Raw genomic sequence first — 23,901 nt, forward strand, 5'->3', positions numbered from 1 at the left:
ATGGCCTGGCCCAAGGGCGGCATTGAACAGCTTTGTACTTTTACAATCGTAATAATAACAAAAATAACAACATCAATGATAAGATTAATAATAATAATAATAACAACATTAATAATAATATTGAGTGTAAATCCACTCTGTAGGTCATGTGGAACATTTAAATGTTCTTTGAAGCATCACACCAAGATCACGTTAATTCATTTTCTGAAACCGCACATCCTAACAAAGTCCATAAGAGTGGTAGGTCCATCCCAGCCATGTTTTTGGAGTGTTGGATATGACTTGAGCGCCCAAGGGGCAAGGGGAGAATACTCTCACTCTACACAGGGAGGCCGGTAACCGGACCTCTGAACTCTGAGGTGGACGTGCCAATAGAAAAACATGCTAGTCACAATTAAATGCAGTTGAATGCAAAATGTCACGTCTATCTGCGTTTCAAATAATTATTGTAGTTTTATACAAACTCATTAAATGAACCAACCGGCCAAAAGCTGGTTGGTATTATCTGGTTTCGGTGTTGTGTTTTAGATTTAGGGATCAGTGCATCATCCAACTAAAAAAGTTTTTCCATAGTGGCAAATTTGCTTACAATCATTCTAGCATGATATAGTTGACTATTCTTCACGCTGATTGGCTATTCAGTGCAAAAGTTTGGTTTCATTCATACTTCACTGTATCTTTAGGCTGACGGAAATCCTTGTTTCCAACAAGACAGTTGCAACGCCTAATAGGCAACTACGACACACTGATTTAAATTTAAACATACCATCTCAAAGCCCCGGTTTATGTTCAGTTTGAAAGTTAGCAATGATAGTAAAACAACAATAGGTAACATACAAAGGAATTGTTTATCCTTCTTTGCGGCCCAGTAACCCACAACCGTTCAGTTGGTTGCTGACTACTGATTTAAATGATCAAATTATCAGTAAGCTGTGCAGAAATTCAATAAAGATCCCGGTTATTTAAATCAACTCTATTGGAGGTAAGAAACCCCCTGGAAGAAGAAGGACTTTGTCCTTAATTTGCCCATCCTTGCCCTGGTACGTTAAACTAAATGAATGCATCCCTTTTAAATTGCTGGTCACGTTGGAAAGCCTTGTCACATTCATGTCAAAACTGAAAATGAGAGCGGCGGCAAAAGTGGGGGAGGGGCGCCCCAAACTAATTCAGTGTACACACGTATACACACACGCACACAGCAGGCCTACGGGCGGAGCAGCGACAAGTGCACAACTTTGTGTTCACCCGCTGACATGTCCAAGCGCACGTCAAGCAGTCCGCGCAAGAGACCAATGCTGACACTTTCCCCAGGCAGCGTTCGATATACTCTTGACATTTCAACGCGCGTTTCTGACGGGATTTCCACAGAGTGGAGGCAAAGACACGGCGGTGCATGCATTTAATCTGTTGTCTCCCTTCCTCTGACTCCCTCGCCCTTCTCGACCGACTACCGCAATCTTTCCTGTGATGTCAACGCGAACCCTCAACAAAAGTGACAAATACTTCACCTTTTCGGCCGCGCGGAATGCAGCGGGCATCTGGTCGGGAACCAGCAGCCGCTTCGGACGGTGTCATGATTGAGGATGGCGAGAGTTTTTAGCGTAACAAAGAGGATAGTCAGCTCTGTCAGCCTGGCTGTCTCTTTTCTCTTCTAATGTGTCTGCTGCAAGATGGTGCGCAGCGCCCCTAGCGAACAACGCGCGCATGGCAGCTGCCCACAAGCATGGTAAAATAGCGCCACTGGCAATATATTTTCTATAGTCGAAGCGTTATCTCTGATGCCTCAGTAGATTCCGTTCCAGCCTAAATCATCGCCTCATCACAACAAGATGCGTGCGCATTATTGACCCATCACAGCGCGAAAAGGAGTACGAGTTTGAACGGAGCAAGAGAGGATTTGTATGCCGAGTTGCGCTCACAATTTACAAAAACAACATGCACAGCTGTTGTGTGTGAGGGTGCAGGATATGCAACTTTAGGGAACACAATTAGTTTTGCAATTCTTCCTAGAAATATCAGGCTTTTCAAAGGCACCGGCGAAATAGCCTGTGGCTGCAAGCCATTAACATAACCGAGTGGACCGAGGACATCATTAGGCATGTCCACATTTACCGTTCCCATTTCATTTTTGGTAAGTTATTGTGGCGAACTTGTTTACATTTACTTGAATACCAAATGCCTTAGTAAGTGAAAGTATGATAAGTGTCAGAAAAATGCTATATCTTTACTACCAATTCCTACTATTGACTGTAAGTTTGCTACTTAGGGGCGGCAGGAGGCGCTCGTCTTGGGATCAAGAGATCGCAGTTCGAATCACGGCTCCTCCGTGTTACATGTCGAAGTGTCCTTGGGTAAGACACTGAACCCCTAATGCCCCCAATAAGCAGGTTAGCGCCTTACATGGCTGCACGGCCGCTATTGGGAAATGTGAAGCACACTGTAAAGCGCTTTGGGAAATCTTGACTTGAAAAGCGCTATATAAATGCAGATCATTTCATTTTCTTCTGGTAATAGCTATTAGATCACCTATAATAATAATAATAATAATAATCCTATTAAAGCCAGAGTGTTTAATATTTGACCACTTGATGGCACTGTTGACTAATGCGAACGAAAACCAGTGCCACCGCACGCAACAAGACGGCAGACATACATGGTGGCGAACTAAATAGGGATACTACTACGTAAAAATAATTATAATTTCTCGAACTATGATGTTTTATAGAATTTAAATGAGCAGTTCATATTTTACAGAAGCTTCATTAACACATCAGTTATACTTTGGAAAAGTTACCTTTTGGAGCTTGCACCCACCTTAAATACATTGTTTATTTGGGTGATATCAATAATAATAAAGATAACGACAATTAATCAATAATAATTGTTATTGTATTATTGTTAAAGATATGTTATATAAAATATACAGTAATACTATTGTTAAAGGTACAGCGTGTAATATGTATTGCCTCCTAGTGGTACAAAAAAACTTGTTTTGAGTAAAAAAAAAGTCTGTGGCTCTCAATAATCTGTGACTCCTTGTACTTAAGGGTGTCACAAACAAACATGACTTGACTTGACTTGAATATTAGGCAAAATACATGAATTATCATAACATTGTTCTTGAAAAAAAATCAAAGGTCGAGAAATGTGTATTCCTTTTAATAAGTGGAATACAAACTTAGTACGTTTTTTTGGCGTCTTTCTGCTTGCTGCCACACTGGTTTTCGTTCGCATGAGACAACAGTGCCATCTACTGGTCAAAAATTACACACTAGGGCTTTAAAGGAACACCCTGTGAATGTAATTTTGAAATAATCGTTATTAAATTTAGAGCCAACAAAATGCTAATTGTGTGCATGTTCCAGTATTTACACACTAGGTTTAGAGGTTAGATCTTGGGCCTGGACCCGAACAGTTCGGGCACATAATGTTAATCATTAAATCAGGCTAGGCTTCTCTCTCGCCATTTTTTTTTTCTTCTTAGTGAAGGATCTGCACAGCATGCACTTACTCTGACTCAAGTAATTATTTGCATTACTACTATTTACTTCTACTTGACTTTTACTTGATTAACAAATTTTGGCGCTGCACCCCAACGTCGCGTGTACTTTGGTGCTTAGGCGTACACTTGATTTGGGGGACCGAGCCTGGAGTAAACTCGAAGCCGCACCTCGGCGATGCATTTCAGCACTGCACGTACTTCAGCCACAGGAAGGCACTTCAGTGCCGAAGTAAGCATGGGGTGGAAATGCAGCTTAGGGTTTACTTCGGGCCCGGTCCCTCAGATCAAGTTAATCGGTTGGGTTTGTGCTCGTTCGGGCTTTTAAACCTGTGGTCTGGGTCGGGTCGGGCTTGGTTTTTTAGGCCTGATTTTACGTCTAACAGGGCTGTGTTTATCCACTATTCTCTGTCAAATTTTATTTTAAATTGTGTGAAAAGGATTAATTTTGTGGGCAATCAGAGGGACAGAACCGGACTGTAGGGTTTTACAAATGCACTGTAAATGGCTGGCAATAACTTTTATTCCAAGAGGGCAGGCTGTGACAAAAACAAAACTTTCAACTTCACACCCGGTTATGGCAAGTTCTGATACACATTAAGACCTTCTCCTTTAACTGAAACCAATGGATTCCAGCCACCCGGGCCACACACTGCCTGCATCACTTCCATCAAGAAAGCACTACAGGAATACACGCGCCTCCACAAACAAACTGAAAGACAGCTTTTTCCCCAGGGCTGTAAAATTTTGAATCCATCTATTATCTACTTAGCCACACTTTAGTGTACATATACAACACAGAGTGTATATACATAGTATTTTTTCTTTTTGTATATACATATTTGATTAGATGTTTTTGTATCGTCACATTAAACATCTTTTATAAATTTAGTTGAAAAAAAATGTATCACAATTTCATGTTAATGACAATAAAGACAATCTCGAATCTTGAAATAAAAAAAGCACTTAAGGCATGGTCACACAGCCTTTCACGGGCGTATCGCAGCTGAATCACGGCCAGAAGTTTCTGCCCGTGAAGCAGACGCGGTGGAAAATGTGCAAAATTGGCTAAACCAGCTGTTTACCCGTGGTATGCCCGCAAAACAGACGCCGGCGACTGTTCCGCGTCCTTATCGCGGGTAACCGCGGCTGCATTGCGTTTGACCGTGCTTACACGCGGTACACACGCTAATAATGCACGTGATAACACCGCGATACAGGCGCAGAACAAACGTGCTATGACCGTGCTCCACCCGCGATTACCGCTAAAATTTCGCGTCCTACCCGCGTGTAACCACGTCTTGGCCGCGGCCGTAGCACGTTCTAGCACGTTCGTACCGCGTCTTTACCTCGTGTGTACCACGTGTGCCGCCCGCGGTTACCCGTGGTCTAAAGTTTTGAGCAGCGCAAAACTTTTTCGCCCGGCCAACCGCGTGTGAATTTCTTACCGCGTGTAAAGCACCTCTGTATCTCGTCTGTATCGCGATCTCAAAAGTGTCCAACAGCGTCTGCTTCACGGGCAGAAATTTCTGCCCGTGATTCAGCCTCGATACGCCCGTGAAAGGCTGTGTGACCGGGCCTTTAAAACAATGTAGAGACTGAATAACGCTTCAATTAATGGATATATCGAGGGGTTAGGTGATCATATCAAGAAGCAAATAATAAATGCTCAAGTATATTAATAAATATGAATAGCATCAATTATGTCTAAATAGGTAAGGAAGTTATGGTTGGTTGGTTGGTTGGTTTGTCGGTTGGATCCCTGACTTTACAGTACATGCAGTGACTCATTTCCAGGGTTGGGCAGGGTTACTTTAACTTGATTACTTTCAATTACTTTTGGATTACTCCAATACCAAATATGCTAATAAAAGACAAAAGAAACTAAATATGAATAAAATGACCACATTTTGTGCAGGCTTGGGGAGTAACGGAATACATGGAACGGCAAAAATGATGTTGGCAAGCTGTTTGGATTTATTTTCATTTTGTTTCTGTCGCATTTTATGTTAGTTTTGCCAGAGATCAAAGAGATCAAATCCAGGAGAGAAAGCTTACCACGCGTTGTGAGTCATATTTTTATTCATATTTAGTTTATTTTGTCTTTTATTAGCATATTTGGTATTGGAGTAATCTAAAAGTAATTGAAAGTAATCAAGTTAAAGTAACCCTGCTCATTTCCATAGTCCAACCTTAGCTATTTGTCCGTCCAGCCATCCACAGAGAAGATCATTTTTCTTTTACATGCAAGCCCAAGCTTTGTGTGTGTCTGTGTGTGTGTGTGTCATTTTCCAAACAAGCCCAAAAGGTGTAATGTACAATTGACTCTTGTGAGCCCAAAAGGAGCTCTAATTACCATCATGTGAAATTTCTCATCGTTAACCATGGCTACTTTCTTAAGATGATTAGATACAAAGTTCTTTAATTGATGTATTTGCTCATAGTTTTTCACAACAAAGGAAGGCACACTTTACTTTCCTTTTAAAGCTCATCTGCAATTTCCTTTCTTGTGCTGCACAAAGCCCACTAGACACTTTTAAATTATGTCATGAGTTGATACTAAAGCACATAACAGAGACAGTATGAGGCAAATATTGCCAAAGAGGCCATCTCAGATCCCTTGTCATATTTGAAAGATAGAAAGAATGAGAGAAACATTGCCAAAGAGCCCGCCTCAGATCCCTCCTCATACCTGGCAGCTACACAGAACTCATACAATAAAACTACCCAGGACAAATACTGGAACAACATTACACGTACCGCCAAATTGATGGCATATGTTGATCAAAACACTTGTGAGCGATAGAAAGTTGCATTCACGTGGCCTGATATCGTATCACCACAGTTTCCTGCTCAGAATTTCCAATCATTTTAGCACAGGAAAATCATGAAAGTAAAAAAAAATAAAAAATAATCCTTGCTTCATTGAAGCCATTTGCTGGAAGTGATCCATAATCGCCCATAGGCGAGACTAAGGCACTAAAACTAAAATCGTTATTAATGAGAAAAGTTTATGTATTCAAGGAATGCACATTATCTGTTCCAACATCACTACCTGTCCAAATAGATGCTTAAAGCGGGCCGTGTGTTTTTGATGCAAAAAGTCCCACGAATGGTGAGAAAAACAAGTGTCATGGGTGTTCTCATAAGCCTGGTCATGTGTGAAGAGTAGTAAGGATGACCACCGCACACAGTATTATCTATGCACTCGGCAATACTTTAAAAATACAAAACACAAGAAAAAGGAAGACTGCCCGACTAGCTAGAACGGCGTGTCAGCACCCACCTCTTTAGGATTTGCACTTGAAAATATTCAAAAGATTTACCATTGTGATCTTAAACAGTGTTTTTCAACCAGCGTGCTGGGGCAAAAAAGTGGGCCATTAGACATTGTCTATTGTGCCGCAGGGATTTGCCCAAGCTTGGGCTTGCATGTAAAAGAAAAATTATCTTCTCTGTGGATGGCTGGACGGACAAATAGCTAGATAGATAGATAGATAGATAGATACTTTATTCATCCCCTAAGGGAAATTCACATTTCCAGCAGCATCCCTGAGCTGAGAACAATACAATAATAAAGCCAAAAGAATACAATATACAAATACCCAGTGTGACGTGCAAATGCCCACTTTAGCATGTTATATAGAGTAACTAAATAGTGCTACACAGAATACATAATGCAGTAAGATTCGGTAATATCCAATGTAGGTGGTGTGGTTTAATGTGGGCCTTTACTCTGCCGGGTGGAGTTAAAGAGCCTCATGGCATGAGGAAGAAAAGATCTCTTCAGTCTGTCCGTAGTACAAGACAGTGACAGCAGTCTGTCACTGAAACTGCTCTTCTGCTAAGGTTGGACTATGGAAATGAGCAGGGTTGGGTAGGGTTACTTTAACCAGGCCCGCTAAGGGAGTGAATCCGGCCCGCGAGACAACACTCAGAGAAGCGCAAGAGAAAAACAAGCTGCAGGTTGAAATATGTCAACTTGATGTTGCCAAAGCCAGGTTCCTCTCCCAAAGACACTGTACTTGTATTTATTTCTCTCTCTCTCTCTCTCTCTCTCTCTCTCTCTCTCTCTCTCTCTCTCTCTCTCTCTCTCTCTCTCTCTCTCTCTTCCACCCCTTTTCTTCCACTCTCTGTCTCTTTCACTCTGTGTCTCTCTTTTTCTCTTCCTTTGTTCCTCTGTTTCTCTCTGTGTGTCTTTTTAACTTTTGTCAACTTCCTTTTTTCCTTTTCTCTCTTTTCCCTTTCGCTCTTCCTACCCTTCGCGCTTTCTTTTCTTTTTCTCTCCTTCTGTCTTTCTATTTCTCTTTGGATTTCTTTCCTTCCTCTCCCTTTCTTTTCCACCTCTCTCACGACTTATTATCTCTTTTGTTTCTAACGCTCTCCCTCTCTCTCTTTTTCTTTCTTTGTCCCGCCCTCTCTCCTTTTCCCTCGCTTTCTCTTTTATTCATTTCTCTTTTTCTTTCCCTTTAATCTACTAGTCCGGCCCTCGACAGGTTGTTTTTTCTATCGTGTGGCCCCCGAGTGAAAATGAGTTTGACACCCCTGCTTTAACACATTTATTGGGCAAGAAAGCATGCAATTGTTCAGTATGTTTTCTTTCATTGATCACATAATTACCTGTGATATCCACCCATATCTGTATGAGGCAGTTGATTTTTTTTTCTTTTTATATACTGAACTATCTGCTTTTGAGCCACTACACGGGACCTTGTTAAATCAATTACTTTGTTTGAGGAAGCTGTTAAAGAATCCCCCCCTCATCGTAATTTTTATATATTTTTAAGTTTGCAATACATATGCTTATTTTGTTATTTTCCCATTTTACAAAATAATAAAAAAAAATAGAACCTAATACACATTTTTTTGTTCCACTGTCAGATATTCTTTGCTCATACTATGTTTTATCTTTGTCATTTTCATCGAAAAAAATAAACAGATTAAAATATAGTAAAATCCCAAATTAAAGCAAAATGATTGACCTAAATGAATGTGCTGTTTGACTTCCTGAGCAACAGTGACGACTAAAACCATATCCTGTCAGTTGAGGCAGCATGATAATATAAGCTTAAAAAAACATGGAACTGGTGCCAGGAATTCACTTTTAAAATATTCTTGACAGAGAGTATGCCTTGAGATTGTTTGATGAAAAAAGGGTGCCTTGGCTCGAAAAAGATTGGGAAACATATCTAGATGATCCACGCCAAAATTATAACACAAAAAAAGTTCAGGATACAAGGTTCTACTCCCAAAATGTATATTCAATACATTTAATTTTGTGGATTATTGTTCATTAACACAGTACTTATAAATAAAATTAATTTCAATCAAACGGTTTAAAAATGTATTTTAAAACACATATTAAAAATAAAAATTAAAAAATTGCTGTTTTACCTTGTGGTCAGAAACCTCCGTTCCACATCTTCCAGCTGTGCATCCAATTACGGTGAATTCCATTGGAAAGTTATGACATGCTTCACTCTGATGTAAAATCCACCTTGCTTCTAGGTCAGGGAAAGGTTCCACAAAGTTTGAGCATTGCTGGGGTTGCTCATTTACATTTATTTGGACCTAAAAAGGAAGAAATGTTTCCTTTAAATGGACTCTGACAATTTCAAGTTTGTAGAAGGCCTCAAATTAGTATTTATTTTTCTTTTAAATTGTTATAGAGTTCTGACTCCCTTTTTTGTTTTTTTTTGATGCAAAGGAAAAATAAATACATGATGATAAATTGTTGTTGGTATTAGTTCATGAACGGAATTTCAAATACTGTTGCTCTGAGTAAAGTTGGTTAAAATACATTATTAGAAGAATAAGTTACAACATGTGGGAACTATAAGATAAATATCTAGGTCCAGAAAGTGAAAAACCAGGCTACCATTTGTCTTCAGCCAAAAGTGCTTTCACGCAACTGGAAACTATATGCACTCAATTTCTTGTTGCAGCAGTGATTTTATTTTTTGACTATTCCACAAGTCCAAAATGTACTTGTGGAATGGTCAATTTGTTTATGATTTACAACCCATCAACATCATTTTTCACTATTTTTCCTGTCATACAGTATATGTCTACTATATAATTTCTTAAATTATTAATCTGGGAAAGGAACATGTTCACATTGAGATTGGTTAGTTTTAAATGGCATATGGATCTGTATTTCCTTTTACAATTAAAAACAAAGTTAACCTTTTAAATATTTGGTTGGCCTTATGTGTGATGTTTACATTGTATGTACTTAGCTACTGATTCATTATATGGTGGACAAGCTAAAGATTTGAAAATACTCCTAAAATGCTCACTTTATCCTATTTATAAGACTTTTGAACAGTAACATTATCACTACATTTCTTATCATTAGATAAGTATTAAAAATAAATAGATATTATGCATAAAAGCAATCCCATATTTAATGTAGTTGCAAAAACAGGCATTAAAATAGTTTTATGGCCCCGATGAATAGTTTCAGTAGTGCTTCATATAATCTGAATTAAAACATTAAATGAGTGAATCGAATGTGTTTTGCATGTACTGTTTAATATACCAAGTATTCTTTAGAATATTTGGATAAACTGGTACATTCTTTACTCCATACATGTTGTCCATGTTTTCCTGTCTTTCTGGAGTTCTGCTAGGCCTTTGTTCCACATGTCTATGTGGATTTGAATGCCCGTTTCGGTTTGAAATGAAATAGGCTTATCTCCGCATTGGATGAACAAAAGACTATTAGGATGTGTTGAGGAACGCTTCTCTTACAAAGACACACAAGAATGCTTCTTGAAAGCACTCAAAAGATGAACAATAGAGTATTCTGCCATGTTCTTAAAGCTACAAGTTCAACAAAAACATTCGATAGAGACGCCTAAAACTATAATTCTACATTTCAGTTCAGTTTGATTGAATACACAACCAATGTAAAAATAAGTTTCATATTTAATATCCTATTTTGAAAGTCTGAAAATATTTGCTGGAGTCTCGCAGATGTTCTTTGTTCTGGTTGTGACTCACAAGGATTGAGTTAATGAAACAGGCATTGTGATAATTCTGGGCATATTTAGGTACTACGTCAAATACACAGATAAATATAAATAATATAAAAACAAGACCAGGAACAAAATTTCAAAATATTCGTTGTAAAGAAAGTGCATCATCAGACATTGGTGGAATGAATGGTCTTGCTGGTCTCCATAGATTGCGAATTCATCAGTCACATCAAATAATGTGCTGTGCTTTTGATGAAAGTCCAGACTCAGCATCACCAGCATGGCACCAACACTAAAGACAGACAATGGCCCGACTATGAGCTCCGCAGAGGAACCGGGAGTCCTACCTGCCGCTCTAGCCTCCTGTGGGCTTTCCAGATCTCAATCGCCGGACTAAGGCAACAGCCTCCTCTGTGGTCTGCAGCAAAGAACATCGCCATCTTTAATCACCAGCAAGTCCATCTGTCGAGGGTTCCTTCCTTCTGAATCCACTTTCTCCGTTCCAGCCCCTCTCTCTTTTGCTGGTGGCAGGGCGGGGGGTGCTCTCATTTTCCATCCGACTTCAAAACGCTGTATTGAGATGCTGGCGGGCCGCCCAGCAGGGGGGCATCTTGAATATGCTGCATTGGCTGTTGTCCTGTCCCATGTTGTGCGCCCGCTGACCACACGTGCCGTCCTGGGACTGACAATAAAGTCCACTGAGCATTTTGTATCTATGAATCTGCAGTAACAGAGAGAGTCTATGAGATTGTCCGTGTAAATTTCATGTCATGCGCGTTATCAATTGAGATAACATTGGGAGGATTTTGCCTGGTCAACAATCTTACTTGGGTATAAAAATAAAACTAAGACAGACGGGAGGGTGGGATTTTTATAGAAAAGCAGGGGCATCTACTTTGTAGTTTTATTATCAGCTTTTTTTGCTTCAGTTGAATGTCACACTAGCACGTCTGGTTATGGTCATTGTCACATTAAGCCACACCATCTTGGAACAAAATGAATTGTTTTTTTAAGTAAAAAGACTTAATCGTAACTGAAGAGTTGATAAAAAAAAAAACATGGAAATTCCTAATCTGAAAGCTTCTCTCCCTGTCCTCCATGTAAATTCAAAATCCATTGATGCCGCCTCTCATACTAAGGCTTAAACTCAAAGCTATGTTTCAAGCATTGGTCAGATTTTCATCAGGGCAAACTTCAGTGTATGTTTAGAATGTGCCTTGGTACCTACTGGTCACAAAAAGCTGGTATACAATATCTAATAACCACAGCAAAATAGATTGTAGGGTATTTTAAAACCATCTTCAATTCTTGAGAAAATGCAGACTGCAATTAATCAGATCAGAATCACTGGATTTTTTTGATGTATCCGAAAAATAACGATTGTTGATACTTAGCTGTCTGAGATTTCATATTTAAATGCTGCCTTTGAGTTTAGACACCTTAAATGGGCCTTCATAGAATTTTTTTTAAAAAATTGTGGTGTTTCTGTTTTTGTCTACTTTCTAAAACTTTTTCTGTGTCTCTGATATCTTGTCTTTGACAAAAAAACTATTATATCTTCTTATGACACATTTCTTGCAGACCAGCGATTGTGGAAAGTGAGCAAAGGAACTCTAAATTATTATTTGCAATTGGGTGTTTAATTTTCCTTGTTGATTTGTAGCTTGGAGGGATTTCTTTAAAAACATTCAATTACATTTAGTTACATTTGTAATTGACATCAGGCCCTTTGAGGACAGCCGTTACGTTGACGTGGCCCCCTCTGTAAAAATTAGTGTAACACGCCTCTTTTAAAGGGACACTGTGTATTATTTAGTGCCTCCCAGTGGTTAAAAAATGTAATTCTTTATATGTATATGTATATATATATATATATATATATATATATATATATATATATATATATATACGTATATATGTATATGTATATATATATATATATATATATATATATATATATATATATATATATATATATATATATATATATATATATATATATATATATATATATATATATATATAGGGCAGCACGGCGGCGCAGTGGTTAGCGCTTGTGCGGCACAGTTCATGTCATGGGAACCTGTCGTGGGTTCAAATCCAGCTCCAGACTTCCTGTGCGGAGTTTGTATGTTCTCCCCGTGCTTGCGTGGGTTTCCTCCGGGCACTCCGGTTTCCTCCCACATTCCAAAAACATACATTTCAGGTGAATTGGCCGGTCCAAATTGTCCCTAGGTGTGAATGAGCGAATGAGTTGTCTGTCCCTGTGTGCCCTGCGATTGGCTGGCAACCAGTTCAGGGTGTCCCCTGCCCACTGCCCGGAGATGGCTGGGATGGGCTCCAGCCCCCCCGCGACCCTAATGAGGATAAGCGGTACGGCTGATGAGATGAGATATATATATATATATATATATATATATATATATATATATAAATATCTCATCTCATCTCATTAGCTGCACCGCTCATCCTCAGTAGGGTCGCGGGGGTGCTGGAGCCCATCCCAGCTATCATCGGGCAGGGGACACCCTGAACTGGTTGCCAGCCAATCGCAGGGCATACAGGGACAGACAACTCGCTCGCTCATTCACACCTAGGGACAATTTGGACCGGCCAATATATATATATATATATATATATATATATATATATATATATATATATATATATATATATATATATATTGGATAAACAATAAACATCTAAAAAACTCCTTGGTCAAGGAATTTGGATTAATTTACATAACATAAGCCTCACCTAAAGAGCTGACATATTTGTCCGCCATCTTTCTGCTCCAGGTACCTCAAAATAAAACCTCTCGAAAGAAATGTTACACAGAAAACGGTGCAGTTTGGTCACTTTAGTCGCATCAGTTTGTAATCTTCCTTGTGCTTTTTAGTACTTGCTTTAGGTAGACCTACACAATACAACGACATCTAGTTTTCAAATAATTCACCCTGTCCCTTTAAGGAGTGTGAAATTTGACAACACATGTTTTCTGTGTATAGCACACAGTGTCATTTGAAATATTGCTTGATAGCCTTTGAAGGATTTTTAATTTTATTTAATTGACTATAAGGGATTTAATATAATACAAATTAAATTTTGCTGAATGCAGTTAGGATTTTTCACAGGGATTCAGGGCTTGGGTCAGTGTGGCCTGGACAAGAATTATGTTTACATAAAAACGAGAACGAGGACAAGGGGTGACGCAGGTAAAGGAGACGAGGTTTCTGATAAGCTTCCTTGTTGTGAGCCCTCTAGACGTGGTGGCGTTTTCCTGCAAGCAGGAGGTGACGTTGGCACCTGGCCCGCCCCAGGGGAGGAAAAACCACGCCCCTTGGGAGGGGCCGATGCCCTGACGTGTCAAAAAACGGAACACGGAAGAGACAAGACGGACGGGAGCAAGGCTCGACGAAAACTAATTAGACTAATTCGACAATGATTTGGCTAAATTCGATGGAATTCACTTAAGAAATAATTTAAGAAAATAAATCTGCCCCTGTGTGGAAAAGCCTGTCTCTTGTCAATATGTTTCCCTAAATTAAGAAAACGAGCATGCATTTGTTAGGAGAATAAAGTGTGTGTTTGGTTAATGGAGTCAGATAACTAATTAGAGCAATTTGGTAAATGCTAAATTTGTAATATAGTTTTTTCCCTAAAACCTTGTAAGAAAGGAATGTTTCATGGTGGTGATTTAAGCTGTAAGCGAAATATAATAAAATTTGATTTTTACCTTAAAATTACTGTTTTCCCAGACACTCTTCAGTGAAATAATTCACTTTTTGCTGTTATCCATTTGATAATTTTTTTCTCATCTAAATACTCTCCAAAGCACTTTAATCTGATCATATTCAAAAAAGCAAGCAAGTCTAGGTTTTAGATTTTTTTCTTTTTATTTTTATTTTGCAGCAACACACAGTGAGACAACATTTGTCTTCGTGCATATTGCAAGAATTGAGGTGGAGCCATAAAAGAATCACAGCCTACCAAGTGCTTCTCCATAATTAGAGATAGAACCTTGATGTCTGCACTTTGGGTCACAGATTAGCATCACATTTCATTCAGTTGACCTTTCTGTGCCACTGCCAGTTGTGTGCATCTTTTGTTATACCCAAAAAAAGCCTGATGGTGGCAGGCCGGTTGACTGGTTGGAATGTTGAGAAAATATGCAAAGCGCAAAAAAGATTGAGCGATGTTAGATTTTTTAGAAGCTTGATTAACAAGCAGAAGTTACTAAATGATGGTGAGTATGGCTTTAAAGAAAAACAACATACAGCTCTGGGATTAATTTATCTTGTAGAAGACATAACATATAACACAGGCAAGTCATATTGTCTTGGTATTTAATAGATTTCCGGAAAGCTTTTGATTCAACAAGTCACTATATACTACTCAGAAAATTACAGCCATATAGAATATGTAAGGTCATAATTGTCAAATACATTTCAATGTATACAGACTGGCGACAGCAATTCAAGATTAAGGAGCATTACCAGTGGAGTTATTCAAGAGTCTGTGTTAGGACCTTCATTGTTTTTATTGTATAAAAAGATTTGAGTAATGTATAATTAATACTGAAATACATCCTATTTGCTGACTACACCACAATAATAGGCTCTGGTACAAGAACTGAACAGAACAAAAATGACACTAGAGGTGCGTAATTGAGTAAGTAAATAAATAATAAGTAATCATTTGATAAAAAACAACTATTATGAAACATATCAAGGACAAATGTTATGGTATCTTAGTAATCCCCCCAAAATACAAAGAAATAAAAATAAAAATAGGAAAGGTTCAAATAGAAAACATTAATGAGTGTAAGTTTTTTGTAGTGATTCTTAGCCACAGTATTAGTTGCCCACCACATTTATATAAAACACATTGGGCGGCAGTAGCTCAGGAGGTAAAGCGCTCGTCTTGGGATGAGGTTCGATTCCCGGCCCCTCTGTGTTATATGTCGAAGTGTCCTCGGGTAAGACACTGACTCCCCAATACCCCGGATAAGCAGGTAGTTGCCTTGCATGGCTGACGCTGCTGTCAGTGTGTGAGTGTGTGTAAAAAGGGAAAGTGTTAAGCACATTGTAAAGCGCTTTGGGAGGTCTTTATTGACTCGAAAAGCGCTATATAAATGCAGAACATTTGAACATTTGACATTCATAATTAGCAAAAATCAATGAAGTGATAAGTAAATGCAGACTTATATTTGACCAAAAAAACTTAATATATTGTACAGTTCACTAATCTTGCCTTATTTGCGTTATATAGAGATTTGGGGAAACACATGTAAAATCAATATAGAAATGCATATTCAACTGTAAAATAAAATGTTGGGATTGTATATAACGCTGGTTACAAAGAAATGTTTTGTTTCGGTCATTTATGTGTTTTGCATGCATAATAAATAGTAATAGGGAAAGGGGGAGGCACTTAAAAGATTTTGCTTCGGCCTGCTACCTTTTGGCTCGTGGTCGAAGTGTACACCAAATGTTTATTGTTTCCTTTTTTAATTGTTGATGTTGTTTTTGTCCTTCCCAAATAAAAAAAACTAAGAAATAAAACATGTTAAAAAACTGTCGAACACCTATTATACAAATAGAGACGAAGGCTTTGTTTCTAAAAACGAGATTTAATCATTCCAAAGTGTAGCTTTTCTTTAACAGATTGAAAAGTAAAACAGTCCAAAAATGTTCACAAAAGAAGCTGTTCCCATTAGTTTTGCCCAAAATGTACTAAACGAAAAGGCTCACCAAAAATTAGCTCAGTTAAACAAACGGAAAAAATGCAACTTTCTCAAAATAAACATTGTACAAAAAAGTACTAAAACAACCCTGAACCGTTCCAAGGCAGTAATCTTTCATGTAGCACTAATCCAAGACTATATGTACTCTAGAGTATAGAAAATCAAATCAATACAAATACCCATACAATTGACTCCGGATAAACCCTTTGGATATGTCGATTCATACAACACCGTCTAGCATTTGCGCAGGCGCGATGGCCAAGTGGTAAGGCGTCGGTCTCGTAAACCGAAGATCGCGGGTTCGAACCCCGCTCGTGCCTTTTGAAGTACTGATGTTAATCTCTAATCACTGTTCAGCAATTACAATACACCTTGCATATTACGCAAACCAGAATCGTCAATTCGTCAGTGTCTTGACTTGAAGACATCTGCTTCAAAGTATGGCATTAAACAAGTGATCATCCACCAATTTCATGTATTTGTGTAGGCCAAAATTATATATTTTTTCATAGCTCCCACTTGAATTTGTCTAGCGTGGTGAGTTAGTCCAGGTGTAAAAGAGCATTCACTCAACTGGTAAAAACAAAACAACAACAAAAGCAGTTGTTGCAATGTCAAGTTGAAATTGATGTTTTTCCCATTGTTTGTAGATACATGTGTTATGTTTAAAAAAAGATCCCTTGCCATCCATGATTACACTGTAATGTGTAAGATAGGCATCCAAAGTAGGCTGAAATATAAAGCATTTTACTGAAAAACTACACTACGCTAAACATTTTAAATTACATTATTTTACTGATCCAGCTTGCCTGACAACAGAGAGTATAGATCCGGCCCCAAAGCCGAACTAAGTTTGACTTCTCTGGACCAGACTCACATTAGTTGACAGTGTGCATGATTTCTGCCGGACTTGTTCTAAACTCCAACCCCTTCCTAGATCTTGATCCAAAGGCATCATTAACATAGAAATGATTTATTTTCAATTTACTGTTGGCACCTTACACAAAGAAAGGCTTCATGCTTTGTTACTTAATTCACACTTTTCAGTAGCGTGGAGGAAAACACCACCTTGTGATATAACTCTTCAAATGCTTGTAAAGAAAATCGGATAAACTCACTCCATCTCAAGACGCTCAATGTCCAAAATAGTCGACAGGCCAACGATTGATTCCATTAAAGGCATTCAGTGCCCAACTCTGTAATTGATTGCAAAACGCTGGGTACTTGTCATTGGCCGTTGTCTTACACATTTTTACATTCTCAGTGAATGCTGCACATTGGATTGTGAAAGCCACACCACCACTTCGGCCACAAGGTATATTTCCTTTGGTAAGGTGAATTTCTTAGGCATTTGGCGGCTTCCCGGTCGCACTTACAAAGAAGTTTTTCACACATGTCGGTCAAATCATCTGGAAGAGATGGCAGACTTTTGTTAGTCAATGGTGGAAATGAGAACCGACACAATTATGTGTTATACTTGCGTGGTAAAAAAGACAAAACAGGCAGAACAATAGAATAGAAAGCATTTAGGTTTCAATCAGCTGAATATTTTCCTCCAGGCACACCTTTAAGAACTCATTAGTGTGCTAGAGGAAAGATGATAAAGAATTGCACAATCTGTGTTGTACTTGTTCTGATAATTGGTGTGCAGGAATGTGAGGCAAGTCTGACTGTAAATGCAAGTGCCTTTCTGATGAACCGATCAGTTCAAGCACTTTTCACAAAAAAAAATCCACCTTTTTCCGCATTTGACTATAATTCACTCCTTCAGTGTATTTGAAAATGTCACGCAAGTATAAAAATGAGGACTGCTGGACTGTATGCATAAAAAATGTCACTCTATTTGAAGTTGTCATAAGTTTTTAATGTAACACTTATTAAATTCAAACCTGTTCAATTGTGGGATAGTTAATATCCATAGTAAGTATAAGATGCCTGTTCTTGGCCAAAAATGACTTATTATAGAGAGATGCCTTTAAATCAAAACACAACATTTTCATTAGTATTGGATGTTATTGATGCCAATTTAGTATGTCTTCAATTTCTAGTTCTTGACTCTGATACGGCATTTTGAGGGCAGTCATACCGCTATCCCCCACTGTTAAGAGTATCGATATCTTAAAATAATTAAAATAAAGTGTAGCTTTTAATCTTTAGATCCAATAGCAATAGATGCAAAATCACAGTAAGTCTGTTCACTGACCATCCAACAATTGATATTATTGAGAAGAAACCCAAGAAAAAATTCAAGGTCGCTCAACAGGGGACTAGAAATCTTTAAACTTATTTTAGGACTTTTGAGGTTTTACTGTATTATATAGTCTAGTACGCAAGATGTAAGAGAAAACAAAATACCGCATTCGGCCGTCTTGTCATCACATGTCCAATCATAGCGGTCCGTCTTAGGATAGCAGCCCTGTGTTTCTGCCTTGCCGTAGCAGCAGTCATGTTTGTGGCAGCACCTGTGGTCAAAATGAAAGTTTACATTTCATGTGAGGCGATGGAGTTAACTGAATTTAGTGTGTAAGTTTAAAAAGTGGTGGGTGGAAAAGGCGACTATTTGAGAAGCAGGTGGGAGGGGCATGACCACAGGAGTGGTTAGTTTGTTTCTTTGAGGTTGAAAGCATGGAGACAATTAAGATTTGGGTGTGGAATTGGGGAGTGCTTGATGAGGTGGCTCATGGCATTGGTGGTTTCCAAAAAGGAAATTAAGATACAGCATTCATCGTCAGTAATTTGTACCCTATGCACCACATAATGTATAGGTGGGTCGTATTTTGGGTGTTTAGGGTGTTTACTGGGAGTTTTTAAGACTATAATCTGGCAGTATTTGCGTTAAACGAATAAGCAGCCATGCTATTGTGCGGTATAGTGGGAAAAATTATCGGGACTCACCAGTCGGCTTTGTCCCGTGGCCAGCCGCTGCCCCCCAGTCCACAGTAGCACCCGTATGAAGCGTAAGCCAAGGGGGACCTCCCTGTGCTGCAAGTGATGATTCCAGCTAGCTCCAGCAGACCCCTTTTTGAGCGCTCAGATGGGGCGGCAGCCACAGAGGCCGCAAAAGCCGCATAGGCCACCAAGGCCACAGCCACTGCAACAAAAGGGTTTAACTTGATATTTTCAACCTCAGTCACTTTCAAAACAGAATTGGTCCAAATGCTTTCACTATTAGTAGGGGTCATGGTCAGGGTTATGGGCTAGCATTAGGGTTAGGGATGAGGGTTAGAGCACACATTTGGCACTCCGGTCCTCGAGGGTCACATGTACTCCATGATGTTTGAGGTTTCTCTGCTACAATATAGGTGATTCCAAATTTTAGGGATAATTAACAAGATCCTGCCATCTTGCTAATGAGCGGATGAGAGGTTAGGGTTAGGAGTTAGGGTTAGGGTTCGTGCAAGGGTTTGAATTAGGGTCTCCATTTTCTTCCACTCATTCTCTATACCAGAAGTTAGTAAACGAAGGCCCACCAATGGATTTAGTTCCGCCTATGAGAAACAGCTGAGAAATAAGCCCCTATCAAGTCAAACAATAACCTGCAGTTTAAATATGTGTACTAGATGTCACCAAACCTTAGTGTCGTTCCCAGAGCTGTGTTTTATAAACCAGAGAGAATTTGAGGAAACAAACCATAGCAATGGTATTCTGTTTTAAAGTGCTGAGTGGAATTTGAAAATGTTTTACTTTTTGGGGTAGTGGGGTGGCATTTGGACTAAATTTGAAACAAGCTTTTCTGACTTTTGCCATTTTCATGCGACATTAACAAAAAACAGATGACAAGCATAAAATTACTCTCTCCTCTAACTCCTTTCCCCTTTTCCTGATTCCTAATGTGTTGCACGCCCCAGACAGCTCTGATAAAGGTAAGATAAAAGCACATATGTATTGTGGAAAAAGTATTATGAAGGCTCTTTGAACTCGGTTGGGTATATTTTAACACTTACTTACTTAGAGAAAATATTCTCCCTTCAACTTTTTGAGCACACCTCAATGCACCTCACCTCTAAAATAAGAGTCATGGCAATACGATTACACTCACCTGAATTGAAAAATACACAATTAAAGATAGCGTATGGATGTCCGTGCAGAGGGATAAAGAAGCTATAGCTCCTATTTATAATAGATATGAAATCTAACAGCAAAGTTCCCGAATTCAGGTGGGCATTTTTATTAGAAGAAAATAAGCAGAAAATGTCATGATTACTGATGCGGGGAACCTGTGGCTGCCCCGTTGGCGCCAACAGTCACGGACCCTGATTGGCTGTTGGACTCTTTTTAAACTCTTCCTGAAAGAACGCGTCAGATCGTCTGCGAACCTATGCTCCCAGCTAGGCAAGCTTTTGTGACTCTCCGACTCTATACAGCCCTGTTTTCTGCCTGATACCTGTTGCCGACCTCTCTTCTGGACCCGTTTATGTCTTTGCTCCTCCGCCCCGGCCATCGACCTGTTTTTCTCGCTGTCAACGACTACCCTTGCTTGACACGGAAGTGCCACTTCTGCGTTCTTGCTATCTGCTACCCGTGACCAACGATCATCGGATCGTGGATGAAAGTCCTGTTCTTTTTGTTAATAAAAATTGAGTAAAACAAACGCAATTGGGTCCTGTCTCCGTTCCTGGTCTGCGACAGAAAATAAACTTTTAAACCACCAAATCATTCATTCACCAAACAGAAATGGTAAATATATAATGCTAACATAAAAATAATTCTAATGAAAATGTGCTGTCATTTTGTTGTCTTATTTATCATGTGTCCCTTCGTGAGCCCCTATAGTAACGTTTTTTTTTTTTAATTGTGATTGTGCCCAACATTCAACTAGAAGGCTACATTTTTCTGTACTTGCTTTTTTACATGAACTTTACTTATCAAAATACTCGATTTAATTTCAATAAAACACTCCTAATGTAGGGCAGAACGGCGACGCAGTGGTTAGCGGTTAGGTGGTCAGGTAAGGTCTTGGGAACCTCCTGTGTGGGTTCAAATCCAGCTACCGGTCTTCCTGTGCGGAGTTTGTATGTTTTCCCCGTGCTTGCGTGGGTTTCCTCCAGGCACTCCGGTTTCCTCCCACATTTCAAAGACATGCATTTCAGGTGGATTGGCCGATCCAGATTGTCCTTAAGTGTGAATGAGCGATTGAGTTGTCTGTCCCTGTGTGCCCTGGCGACCAGTTCGGGGTGTCCCCTGCCCACTGCCCGATGATTGCTGGGATGGGCTCCAGCACCCCCGCGACCCTACTGAGTATAAGCGGTGCAGCTAATGAGATGAGATGAGATTCCTAAAGTAACCCTAGTGCGTTGATTTTTTCGATGCCAAATGATCAAATTTAGTGCTTAAAAAGGGAAATGTCATGGTTGCCATGGCGCCCAATTGGCCCTGCCCGTGTGTGTCACATAGGGAACATTGTTTTGCAATCAATTACAGAGTTGGGCACTGAATGCCCCTGTGGCGCCAGCTGTGGCTCGTTGAGGGATTGGCTTTCTGTCTGGCTTTCTGTCTATATAAAGCTCAGCGCTCACTTGCTTCGGTTGTCAGCCCGTCAAACGAACTTCTGCCCCACAAGACGTGGGTTCAAGTCTGGTATTGTTCTCATTTATTTTTGTCCTGTTTAATTTCGGGTTCCAGTTTTGTTTCCGTCTGTTTTTGTACTGTTTGTTAGTTTCTCCAGTTTTTGTTCCCGTCTAGTTTCTCCTGTTTTTTTTGTTATACTGATTCGTTATTGATCTCTTCTGTCTCTGGCTTCCCGTCTTTCCGCGCCAGACCGGCTGCCTAACGTGCATGACTCCCCATTTCCCGTAAAATAAAGGCTTGTGTGAGAACGTCACGCGATTGGGTCCTAATCCTGTTCTAGTTCTTGACAGGAAATGTTGATTTTCCAAGTTTTAATTTGTAGATATGTATATTAATTTGTATGTTTTGAGTGTTGTAAGACCAATTGGATGAAATAGTCCCTTTATAAACAAATAGACAATGAAACATAGCTTGTACCGATAAATTCAAATAAGAATTTTCTTAAATTGGTTTATGCAGTTTTTTCCTTATGTATTTCCGTGGTATCAGATTTCCGACTCTATCAACATACACAAAAAGTGAAATACGACAAAAAGACTCAAAAAGTTTGGCAACCTCTGCTCTATACCTATGTGTTTCTTTGGGAAACCTGCAGCACCAATTTAAAATCTATACTTCAGCACTTCAAATCACTGCTGAGCTTTACTACTCTAATGAACCAAACGGTTAGTTGGTTGGTTGGAACCCTTAACCACGAAAAAAATAATGCAGTCTTGTCTGTGACGTAAACATGTAGGGCTGGAAGGCTTTTTTGTGGTAAGTTTTTGGTAAATTCCATCGGCATTCTTTTTGGGACAATTGTGTGCATTAAAATATGTAATTAATGCCTAAGTGCCTTCATTTTGTACAGTATATATATATATATATATATATATATATATATATATATATATATATATATATATATATATATATATCCTATATTTATCAACAGCATGTTCCAAACTTATCACAAACGTGTTCCCAGAGACAAAGGAGTGTACACTGTACAAACAGTCTGTGTTTTTATCTCTCTTTCTCTCTCTCTCTCTCTCTCTCTCTATCTCTGTATACGTAATACACACACACACACATATATATATATATATATATATATATATATATATATATATATATATATATATATATATATATATATATATATATATATATATATATATATATATATATATATATATATATATATATATATATGAAAGATTTAGCACCTGTTGAAAATCCCATGCTTAACAAATAACAAATTAGCTATACAAACACCTTTTGTTTAGACGCAAAAAACAGAAAATAACCAGAAAAGAAATTTAGTCACATTTTGGTCATGATTCCTCAGCTTTGGTCACGATAATATTAGAGATCTTATGAAAATAGCAAGAAACCCGTCCGATTAGTTTTGTTCATTAACAAAAGGAATACTCCGTGGTTTTGTTTGAGACATACGTCAAGACATTTTGTTCTCTCCTCACAATTCTTATTCTGAAAATGACATACCTGTCAACCTCAGCCAGTTACTCCTCTTATTAATGATTGCAATTCCGCTTAATAAGTGAAAACAAACCTTTCAAACACAAGGCGGAACCTTTTTACTCACAGCATGACAGACTATTTAGAATAAAAACAAATATATTTGTGTAAACAAATGTCTTTTACCTACCAGGTAAACAACAAAAAAATAAATCTTTAGCACCCCTCTTAGTTATTTGCCTACTTGCAGTTTCTTATGTTTTGTAGCAATACATAGTTTTTCCATACAAAAGTTCTTATACAGCGTCCACAATTTGTAATGATCAGAAAAAACAAACATACTAAAACGTGAAAATGTACAGGGATGAAATGTATCAATATGTAACCAAACAAGATGAATGAAAATATTTGTCATTCATGTTTTCGTTATCCAGTAATGAATTTAAAAATACCCAAATCCTCATTACGGAACTGAAGCAGTCAACTTACCTGCAAAGAGCAAAGGCAGGTTATGAAAGGCAGTCATGGCATGTGGCAGGCGGCTGGGCTGCATACTGCACACTTGGGCGCGCTCTTTCTGGCTGTGACAGCCAAGGGAGTGTGCATCTTTTTTTAGAAGTTGCCTGAATAATCTCCTGAGCGTCACC

General features: G+C 38.8%; 2 protein-coding genes, 1 long non-coding RNA gene and 1 other non-coding gene across 7 annotated transcripts in view; 2 read left to right on the forward strand and 2 right to left on the reverse strand.

Moving 5' to 3' along the window:
• axin1 (axin 1) overlaps positions 1-10,969 on the reverse strand; it is a 43,817-nt gene extending 32,848 nt beyond the window's left edge. For 2 of the 4 annotated variants that reach the window (XM_088329577.1, XM_088329575.1), the window contains exons 1-2: positions 10,827-10,969; positions 8,894-9,070 (exon numbers count right to left, since the gene is read on the reverse strand). The gene's annotated coding sequence lies outside the window, so the exon portion shown is untranslated. Of the gene's footprint in view, positions 1-1,508; positions 1,762-8,893; positions 9,071-10,826 lie in introns of those variants that run through there. The other 2 variants (XM_088329576.1, XM_088329574.1) reach the window with 1 other exon arrangement.
• The window catches only part of LOC148373803 (uncharacterized), a 248,977-nt gene that overhangs the window by 202,168 nt on the left and 22,908 nt on the right, over positions 1-23,901 (forward strand). The window lies entirely within an intron of this gene.
• pla2g10 (phospholipase A2 group X) lies at positions 16,147-23,830 on the reverse strand. The gene is made up of 4 exons (XM_088329578.1): positions 23,744-23,830; positions 19,121-19,316; positions 18,581-18,687; positions 16,147-17,634 (listed from the first exon to the last, which is right to left on the reverse strand). Exons 1-4 carry the CDS (start codon positions 23,805-23,807, stop codon positions 17,486-17,488), a joined length of 516 nt encoding a protein of 171 aa, XP_088185704.1. The 5' UTR covers positions 23,808-23,830; the 3' UTR covers positions 16,147-17,485.
• On the forward strand, positions 16,474-16,545 carry trnat-cgu (transfer RNA threonine (anticodon CGU)). The gene has a single exon. It is a non-coding gene; the product is annotated as a tRNA-Thr (tRNA).

This window comes from Urocampus carinirostris, chromosome 1, assembly GCF_059441175.1.
Source record: "Urocampus carinirostris isolate Australia breed hairy pipefish chromosome 1, RoL_Ucar_1.0, whole genome shotgun sequence".
NCBI lineage: Eukaryota > Metazoa > Chordata > Actinopteri > Syngnathiformes > Syngnathidae > Urocampus > Urocampus carinirostris.